The 10,402-nt window shown below is 38.4% G+C and overlaps 1 protein-coding gene across 3 annotated transcripts; it reads right to left on the bottom strand.

Annotated features, from left to right (window-relative positions):
• Positions 1-7: 7 nt before the first annotated feature.
• On the bottom strand, positions 8-10,331 carry LOC109069002 (protein FAM189B-like). Of its 3 annotated transcripts, none has more exons than XM_042772430.1 (14): positions 9,201-10,331; positions 8,823-8,879; positions 8,627-8,734; positions 8,319-8,435; positions 8,096-8,203; positions 7,808-7,968; positions 7,331-7,430; positions 6,535-6,607; positions 4,593-4,872; positions 3,493-3,818; positions 3,275-3,343; positions 2,127-2,296; positions 1,882-2,013; positions 8-1,782 (listed from the first exon to the last, which is right to left on the bottom strand). In XM_042772430.1, the coding sequence occupies exons 1-14, from the start codon at positions 9,426-9,428 to the stop codon at positions 1,531-1,533; spliced, it is 2,181 nt and encodes a 726-aa protein (XP_042628364.1). In that variant the 5' UTR covers positions 9,429-10,331; the 3' UTR covers positions 8-1,530. The 3 variants fall into 3 exon arrangements, with proteins under 3 accessions (XP_042628364.1, XP_042628365.1, XP_042628366.1); XM_042772431.1 differs by having other exon boundaries at positions 4,593-4,821; XM_042772432.1 differs by lacking the exon at positions 8,627-8,734.
• Positions 10,332-10,402: the final 71 nt, after the last annotated feature.

The following is a 10,402-nucleotide window of genomic DNA, read 5'->3' as shown; positions in this document are numbered from 1 at the left end:
ATGAAAGTGATAAATTTGATGTGCATATATTTATTGTTGTAATTTTACATAACTTGCATCAAACGTTCATGAAGCAGAGCTGTTTTAAATGTTCTTTTTAGGCATCATATTCCCAGAATAACAGTGTTTTAATCAGTCAGTGTAGAAGTTGTTTCATAAATAGTCCATAAAATTATTAAATTAATTTAAATATTCCACTGGGCCATAACATGTCAGTGTATGCAATACAAGAGGTAGAATATCAAGCTCTTTTTCAGACTTGGTTTCAGTGCTTCAAAGTTGCAGAACGTGTGTGAGCGTGAGAGTCTGTGCATCAAAGTTATTTACATGTAGTATGAATGCATTATTTAGTAACATTGCTACTGATTCAAAGCCATTTGCTAGCATTCAAAAGCACTTCTAAACAACTGACAAATTGACAACTGCAATTATTCCTTCAGATGTACATCAATTTCCAAATACAACAGAGCCAGATACAACAGAAGTGCGGCCTGTCTTTCCAATGTATTGTTCCCAAATTGTCTGGAACATTGAAAAATCCTTGAACATATCAGATCGACAGGGTTCACTGTCTCACTTCCAGTGAGAGTTCAGTTTTCATAGCTATCGTTCAATACAAGGTCCCAACTTCCTGTAATAGTTCAATGTCTACATAACTGTGCAAGTATGTTTATTGCCAGAGAATCATCTGTATTATAAAATCCAAAATTCCCTTAAACATTTCTTTGCATTAGTGGCATCTAGTTTTGTCACAAGCATGTTTGTGTATCTGTGTGTGTTAGTGCATTTGGTGTACAATCAAACAGAAAACAAGCCTTCTCAATACATGCAGAGGCATTCTAGGAAAGTATTACACAGGCTGGGAAGCTAGAGTCCACACCATGAGAAACATACAGACGCAAAAGATCAAAGCTCCAATTAAAATATCTTTGTTTTAGGGGGAAAAAGAAAACATGCACTTCCACAAAAACAAAAAAACAAAAAAGTGTAATATTTGGAAATATTTTAAATTGATTAATTTACAAATTTTTGCTTTTAATGTTACTATTACTTCTTTTACTGTTCTTTTTGTTTATTTCCTTACATCCATTGAAATCCTTTAATTGTTTAATTCCTTTTATTTAATTCCTTTAAATTACCCCAAGTTCAAAACATTGTTACAGCCAAACATATGATTGTATGTTTGTAGTTGCATGAGTAATGAGCTGTGAAGACAAGGAACAGAGTCAGAGGTTCTGCATTCTTTCCCTATCAAATATAAAACAGAAGGGCCAGAGTTTGTCTGGCACAGAGAGCAGTGGGGCTGAAGGGTTAAACTCCATTATATCGGGTGAACTGTTCGGTCTTTTTATTACAGTAAGAACAGCTGAAAACTTCACCAATGTTACATATACTGTTTTTCAAACACCCTTCAAATCACCCTTTCTGCAAGGTAAATTCCTCATTTCCCACCTGTTACTCTTTCCTCATATTTCCTCTGTCCCCTCTCCTGAATCCAGCAGTGATTTATTCCAGAACCCCTGCCCCATTTCAGAGGGCAGATTCTGAGTAAAGAGCCCCTGATGATCCGTGTGACAGTGGGTGGAGTCTGCGCAGTGATGCAATGGATGTCGAGTTGAGGTCTCCGCAGCTACGCAAGTGGATTCCCCCGGCCCTTACAGGGTCATCATCATGGCGACGGGCATTATGGCGACTGTCACTATGGGAGTGATGGTGTCCACGGCAGTGGTGGTGGACGTGTTGCTGCTGCCCCCTGTTGGCCCCCAGAGAGTTACGAAGCACTTCATAGAAACATGTAATGGGTCATTTTATCCTAAAACGCATTACACAGAATTCTAGCTGAACTAAATGATTTTATTTATGGTATTGGCAATGTTTTACCTGTTCTAATGGCAGGCCTTCACTTCCTGTCCTCCTTTTTGGCCCCTGAGTACAGTTTCCAGCATGTTCATTTGCAAGGGCTAAGTTACGTTTGGATCTCTGCAGGAAACGTTGCACTAAAACTTTGGTGACCTGTAATTTAAATTGAACATTTTTGTCTACTTGCTTTTACTAACTTTATGGTAATATTGGGAAGAAAAGGGAGATCGGCAGATTTCGTGGTCCTTGACATCAAAAAGACTAACCTTGAGGTCTCCAAGTGAGCGTGCACAGTCTTTGGGTAAACGCAGCGAGGTGGCTGGGACTTGTTTTGAGGGCAACCGGGTACTTACAGCCTTAATGCTACCTTTTCTGGGCAGGGAAGCAGGAAGTGCCAAAGAAGAGCGAGGCAGCAAACCAGCTCCAGACGATACCCCTATGCCACAAAGGTAACACAAAGTATTCAAATACAGTGAGCAGTGAGACAGATTGTTATTAAAGTAATAATAATAATCTAAAATAAATAATTATTTTTACCTTTGCTTGTTATTTTGGTATATGCTATTATAGTATTTATTGATGTATTTCAAATTAGGTTTTATATTATACTTAAAGTCTGAGTAATGTTGTTATGTGATTTTGTCATTTTTATCATTTTTACCTTTGAAATTATTGAACTGATCAGGGATCTTGTTAAAAGTAAAACTAAAAAACATGTTTGTAATGTTGGTTTCTTCCAACCAAAAAGTCTGACAGACATAACCACATTTTATTCTTATCACTGTTCTGGTGTCACCTGTATAAATGCAGGTGGTCATGCAATAATAAGTAGGCGTTTCTGAGCTTCCAAGAACATATCAGAACAAACTCAGTCTCAATATTTTTTTTAAATAGAGTTCTGAAACTTGAAATGAACTTAAAAAAATGTGATTTCTCATAATATGATTCCTTCAAATTTGTTTACAATATACATTTATTGTGTTACCATGATTATTATAAAAATGTAAATTAAAATAAAAGCGCTCTCTCTCTCTCGCTATATATATATATATATACATATATATATATATATATATATATATATATATATATATATATATATATATATATATATATTAGTGCTGTCAACGTGGAAATAAAACCTAAAACTAAAACTGAAAATTTACATTTTAAAAAAGTTATAAAAAGGACAGTGACAAAATTTAAAGTATATAACAACATTACTAAAATTTAAACTAAAATTAAAACAAAAACTGAAAATGTAAAAATTAAATATAAATGAAAACTAAACATTTAAAAATAAAAGTTTAATAAAAACTATAATAGTACACAATAAAACTAAAATAGCACTGTGTTTCTTGTAGTAATCCTATATAATAAAGATCCCTGTGACATGAGAGTGCTAAACTCTTACCTGTTTCTGATGAGGTCTGCGATCCCCCCTCACTGACTCCTTTATTGCCTCCTGAGAGACTGAAATCACCTGAAGACAGAAGAGCACACACAAAAAAAATGTTATCGTCATTCTGCAGAGTGGTTTGAAGAAAACAGAGTAACACAGAGGCAAACAAAAATTCACATTTTCACGTAAATCCCAGACAAATGTAGTCTGTTACATATGTATGTTCATACCTGTGTCAGTTGAAGAGCTAAGTCCTGGTTCACTGTGTGACCTCAAGAGAGGTAAAAAGCCATCGCTCTCTTTTCTATCACGTCCAATTTGCTCACGGAAACCTGGCCGCAGAAGGAGCACTGGTACTGTGTGGTCCGGCCGGTTTTGAGCAGGACCTGATGGAGCTGCGGTAGGTGAGTTAGTGAATGCAGATGAGGAGTCTAGTCGGGAGGGTGTGCAGGGCCGAACTCGGATTTCTGGGATAGAGGAATGTTTAGATCCCGCTAAGAACTCCAACTGAGAGCAGCTACTCGCCAACAGAGCTTGACGCCTCAACACTGGAGACCTGTGGAGGAAATTGTGAAGGAAATTTTCAGCTGAAAAGTGATTTTATTTAACAATTTTTTTAAGATTTATTTTTGGCGTTTTATTCTTTTTTTATTTATTTAGATAGGACATTAGGTTGACCGGAAGCGAAGTGGGTGAAAGAGAGGGGGATGGGATCGGGAAAGGTCCGCAAGCCAGAACTCGAACTCGGGACGTCCAAAGTGCAACGGAAATACACGCTTCCACATACATAAACATAATTTAAAAACAAAAACTTTTTTCTACACACTAAACAGTGAAGACTTGTTTAGTAAGATTATAGGAGTATGTTTTACAAGAAAATACTATTTCAGTTATTCTACTTACATTTTTTTACCTGCCACTTCTTTGTAAGTATTTGTGAAATCCTACTAGCCATTTACTAGCAAAAATGATTTCTACAGGTTTTTTTTAGGGTAGTACTTATGTGACTTTATAAGTCTGAACATGTTGTGATTGAAAACACTGAATAGCTGTGATACAAGACAAGCACTGAACACATCCTTCTTTGTCTCAGCACCAGCCAAAGCATGAAACCAGAACTGAATATCGCATGTGATGCGCAATGTTCTAATCACATTGGTGTGATTGTATGCATCAAAGGTTTAAAGGCAGGGTAAACGATTTTTCAAAAACGCTTTTGAAAACTGAATCAGGCCGAATAGCAAAACAAACTTGTAGCCAATCAGCAGAATGTTAACATTGGCTACCAGAAATCGCTTACCCTGCCTTTAAAGACTCAACTTTTTCCTACCTGTAGGTAGAGGTGTTGGTCGAGCTTGGGGAGGAGCAGGAGTTTGATCTCTCGCCTCTGAAACAATGCCTTCCGGAAGGAGAGGCCACCATTCCCTCGGGATGTTGTGCAGAAGAACGGAGGCTGGCGTACTCTCCCGCCTCCCCTCCCTCACTACTTCCACGTGGCCGTGCCCGCACACCGACACCCACTTCCATTAGGCAGGAGTCCTCAGATGGGGAGCTGTCATCTGGAATATCCACAATCTCAGACATCAATAGAGAGCCACTGTCCATTGACACTGAGAGAGAGAATATACAAAATGTACACATATACACATAGTTTGGTCATTTAAAGGGACAGTTCACCCAAAAATGAAAATTAGCCCATGATTTACTCACACTCAAGGCATCCTAGGTGCATATGACTTTCTTCTTTCCTGTCCTGGCTCTTCCAAAATTTATAACGGCAGTGAATGGGTTTTATTTTCCATAATCCAAAAGAAGTCCAATAAAAAGTGTCCCACACAGCTCCAGGGGATTAATAAAGGCCTCCTGAAGCGAATCAATGCATTTTTGTAAAAAAAAAAAATATCCATATTTAAAACTTTATAAACAGTAATCTCTAGCTTCCGCTAACTGACGTACATGCATAGAAGTTGCATTCCAATGGATGACGTAGGATGTAGGCATAGTGTAAGCTCTGGAGAGAATATGTTAGTCTCGCGAGAACCAAAATTTTGTTTACAGGAGCAAAGGAAGCAGCTATCTGCCAGTGGGGTAAGTAAAATACTCTTGTTTTAAGAATATTTCACTAACCACACTGGCAGATAATTTTACTTGTTTTAAGCAAAATGCACTTAATTTTTTTTTTTTTTTTCCCTTGAAAACAAGACTAAATATCTTAAGTCCTTTGGATTATCTAGTAAAAGTATCTTGATTTAAGAATTGTAAGATATTTTGACTAGAAACCAGACAAAAATAGTAAGTAAGATAAGCCATTTTTTGCAGTCATATGACCCCTTTAATTATTGATATTTTTTGTGCACCCCTAGTGACCGGTGTTTTGTTTTGCTCTCTCCTCTGCACTTCCATTTTCTTCACTTCTCACCAAAGCTTATGCTATGCCTACATCCTATATCATCTGCCAGAAAGGTGTTCTATTGTGAACGCGCATATGACAGTTAGTGGAAGCAAGAGATTACTGTTTATAAAGTTTTAAATATGGATATGGCTCCGGGGGGAGCCATGTGGGACACTTTTTATGATGGATGGATGCACTTTATTGGACTTCTTTTGAACTAATGAAATATAACACCCATTCACCTGCATTATAAAGCTGGGAAGAGCCAGGACATTTTTAAATACTCCGACTGGGTTCGTCTGAAAGAAGAAAGTCATATACACCTAGGATTCCTTGAGGGTGATTAAATCATAGGGTAATTTTCATTTTTGGGTGAACTATCCTTTTAATAGTATTCATATGCACTTCCCGTGATGTAGGATGGTACATAAAAAAGGGATGTCTTGCCAAAATCTGAACATAAGTGATCAGAGGAGACGCAAATTGAAATGCACGTTAATATCATGCAGTGCAAACAAGATGGCGTCATGGCTGTCCACTTGTGACTGATTTACCAAAAACGTATCGTAAAAGGGATAGTTCACCTAAAAATGAAAATTCTGTCATCATTTACTCACCCTCAAGTAGTTCAGTTGTACAGTTTCTAGTCCCATTCACTTAGTTTTTCTTTTTTTTTCATACTATGGAAGTCAATGGGGACCAACTGCTGTTTTCTTACCCACATTTTTAAGGTTCAATAGAAGAAAGAAACTCATACAGGTTTGGAACAACTTGAGGGTGAGTAAATGATGACAGAATTTTCATTTTTGGGTGAACTATGCTTTTAATACCAGGTGGAAACAGTTCGCTAAAGGATTAACAGAAGAGAGGCAAGACTCACCTTCCCCACTGAATGCTGTGGATGCCCCTCTCTCTCCAGACAGCTCACTGGCTTGAGTGTCAAACACTGTGGCCTATGAACAGTGAGAGTGACATCATGACCACAGTAATACAAAATGATGATAATTACAATTCTTTACAAAATGATGCAAAGCATGATACCATGAAATGTTTTAAAAGAAGCTAATACTTTTACTCAGCTGGGATGTATTAAATTGATCAAAAATGACAGTAAAAACCTTTATAATGTTACAATTTCTATTTCAAATAAACTGTTCTTTGTATTTTCTATTCATCAAAGAATTCTTAAAAAAAGTAATACTGTTTCCACAAAAATATTAAGCAGCACATCTTTTTTCAATGCTGATAATAATAACTATTTCTTGAGCAGCAAATCAGCACATTAGAATGATTTCTGAAGGATCATGTGACACAGAAGACTGGAGTAATGGCTGCTAAAATTCAACTCTGGCAAGACAGGAATAAATTACATTTTACAATATATTAACAGAAAATAAGACATTTTAAATTATTAAAATTAATATTTCACAATATTACTATTTTAAGTTTTTTTTATCCAATTAATTAATGCAAAATCTTGGTTTGAATAAGAAGTTAAGAAAACACATTACACAGTGACTGTAATAATAATATAAATAAAAAATATAAAATAATATTATTGGTTTTTTTTTAAATAATAATAGCCATCATAAAACAATATTTTCTATAAACATTGCACTGAATTTTATTTTCTGTTCAAACAAGTCAACTTTACACCCCTCGATGCACACATGTACCTGACTGGGAGCCCTTTGACCTATCACTGCCTCATAAGGAGGAGGGCAGTCCGTTGGGTACAGAGGCACTGGACTCTCCATTGATCCATTATATGTGACACTGCAGGTACACACAGAAAAATGAGGCATGAGAAAAAGTAATTATTAAAAGAAAAGGCGTGACAGAAGAAGTGTTGTTAAAATGGACAGATGCCTATAAGAACAAAAAAGAGATTGAGAAAAAAAGATTTAACACAAATATTTCAAGAACTTTTACACTGAGAACACTTTAACTAAACAATACTCTGTCAGAGCATCTCAAGTGACCTTATTAAACATATTAATACTATTTTCATTTTTAAAAAACATTTTCTTAAAGGTTTAGTTTTAGAGGTAGAGCAAGGAGATTTTATTAGGTCAATATGAAACAAGAAAAGTCAATGCAAAGTGCACAAAATGATGGAAAAAGCAAAAAAGTGTGTGTGTGTGTATTTTCACCTCTGTGCATCGGTCTCTGAACTGCAGGTGTATTCAGGAGGGTAGTAAGGTGGTGGAGGAATGGGCGGAACAAACTCCTCAAAGTCCATCATGTTACTGAGAAATGCATCCTGAGGAGTGGTGCATTCTGGGTTAACAGAGCGAGAGCGATGAGGAGCCAGCTACAACAAACAGAGTGGGATGAGATAAAGGGTCAAGAGTGTACCTACACACTGTAACATTTGAAAGAAAAATTCAGTTATTAAAAACTAGTGTTTTAGTGCAAAGATTTTGTGGATTTTGTCTCACTAGATGCATTAGGTCCAAAGAGAAGATATGAATGCTGCAGGTGACGGTGGACAGAGTGCAGATAATGGTAGAGAGAATACTAAGACCACAGGCACTGAACAGCAGATCCTGCACACACATAAAATATATTGGTTAGACTCAAATGTATTCAGACACCTGAGTGCAGTGTTTGCTTTGGGGGGCAAGGACCATCCCGAACACTATAAGAGTTAAGGGACCCAACCTTGAGCTGATGACGCACAGAGTGGCAGTCTGAATGTTGGTAGAGCACTAGTGTCTCATCTTCTGTTGGAGAGCATGTCTGCTTGTGGTCACAGCAAAGACACAGACGATTCTCCATCTGGAACAAACACATGGATATTATTTGAAGAGAAGAGAAGAGAAGAGAAGAGAAGAGAAGAGAAGAGAAGAGAAGAGAAGAGAAGACTCACAGAGAAGAAAGAGAAGAGAAGAGAAGAGAAGAGAAGAGAAGAGAAGAGAAGAGAAGAGAAGAGAAGAGAAGAGAAGAGAAGAGAAGAGAAGAGAAGGTACCTGACAGGTAACATAAGATTTGACCATCTGTGCGTTCTGACATGAGAGCATGGAACCAGCCAAATTGAGAATCACACACACTGCAGACAGCAGCATGAACAGGGACACCTGAACGAAACAAAAACAGCATCACTGCAGAAACTGAGAGGAGCAGACAAACACACAGACATCCTGTGAAGATGATAAAGATACGTACAACAAGAGTGAAGGGCCTCCTCCATGAGATCACACCCACTACTCCTGACGCCACAACCTAACAGGACAAAAAACACGTTTAAGGGTTTAAATTTTCAGTTCTTTATACAAATCTATATGAAATAGCTTCAGAGCAAACGACTCACTGACCACTTTTATATTACTTTCAGTAATGCTTTTTAGTCATTTTGGAGCTTGACATTATATATAATAGGTTGAATAAACTATTTTTATCACTTTTCTAAAAAAAATGTATTTATTATGTATTTATTGCAATGTATTTAAATGGCCCTGTGAAATCGACAGCAGAGATCAAATACAGCATGTTCCACTACATGTCATGCCAATCATATTCAAATAAACTTTCAAAGAAACTTACAAAGAGACCAGCCCAGAAAGGACAGGACTGTCTAACTCGGGGTGATGAGGTGAAGGCGAGGCTTGTGAAGCTGAAGGCCAGCACCATGGCCCCAAGCGCAAGGTGACACAAGCCCAGGTACAGCAGCACGCGCGCACTGGTCCGCCCAGACATTCCTCTGCGACTCCCAGACAGAGCTCGAGACCCTGACATCGAGGCCACGCTACTGGAGTCCGACGGTGAGGGCATGATGGCTACCGAAAAACTTCCTAAATTGTGGGACTATGTGACTCAGTTTAATATGTGAAAATACTTCTTTAAATATGCAGGTAGGGTCTATATAACATTAAGTACACAGCTTTTAAAACGGAACGAGACACATATGTTGTGTCAACATTTATTCTAGGAGTCGTGCATCTTCATTCTCCAATATCCCTTGATCTGGTTTGCTCCATCGCCCACCTGCCGTCTTTCTCTCTCCATTCCCGCGGCATTGCGGTACCCAGAGCCTTTAGCAGGCCGAGTGGCTGCAGCATCCGCGAGCGAGTGGAGCAGCTTTGGCCTTCTGGCTACACCGCGGAGGAGGACAAATCAATCCAAGTCCTGCTCTCATCGAAGTGTGTGTTCACCGGGTTTCCACTAGAGAGCCTCACAGCCCCCACCTGAACTCGGAAAACACGTCTCATGAAGCACAGCGGTATCAGCAGAGAAAGGGGAACAATCGACAGCAAAAGGAAATGAAAACATGCACGCGGGGACAGTTTGTTGTGAAAGACTCTCTATGCTGCTCCCATGATGCATCCGGTGTTTTGAATAATAAATATAAAGCCATGGTATTTCCTTTGAATTTGTGTTATCCGAGGTACAGTCTCCCCCTTTTCCTCCCGCAGTCACGAGGACTCCCGTCCCGTCCGTATCCCGGACATGAGCATCACTACGTAATCGCGCAGGACTTGTGTCTTTGCGTAAGTGTGCTATTCACGCATAATGTCTTTACGCCATGTAAACGTTATCCGATGCAATTTCAGCGAGACTCCGTTTTAGGAATATCAAATATGCAACGCATTATGGTAGCACGTGTCCGTAATATTTGTTCAATGCGGCACCGCATTCACTTAGAGCGAGGTGCTGATGCTGCACTGGGTGGGTGGTTGCTTGGCAACCTACTTCGACAGTCACAAGTGTTGGCGACCTTTCCGCGCATGCGCAAAAGACATAGCTTC

This window comes from Cyprinus carpio, chromosome A16, assembly GCF_018340385.1.
Source record: "Cyprinus carpio isolate SPL01 chromosome A16, ASM1834038v1, whole genome shotgun sequence".
Lineage (NCBI taxonomy): Eukaryota > Metazoa > Chordata > Actinopteri > Cypriniformes > Cyprinidae > Cyprinus > Cyprinus carpio.
This window is presented reverse-complemented; position numbering and strand designations above follow the sequence as displayed.

Coding starts and splice junctions, on each gene's coding strand:
- LOC109069002 (XM_042772430.1), bottom strand. CDS start 9,428: ATGCCCTCACCGTCGGACTCCAGTAGCGTGGCCTCGATGTCAGGGTCT. Junction 6,608..7,330: donor GTCAAAGGGCTCCCAGTCAG/GTACATGTGTGC, acceptor CACTGTTCATAG/GCCACAGTGTTTGACACTCA. Junction 2,297..3,274: donor GCAGACCTCATCAGAAACAG/GTAAGAGTTTAG, acceptor TTTGTGGCATAG/GGGTATCGTCTGGAGCTGGT.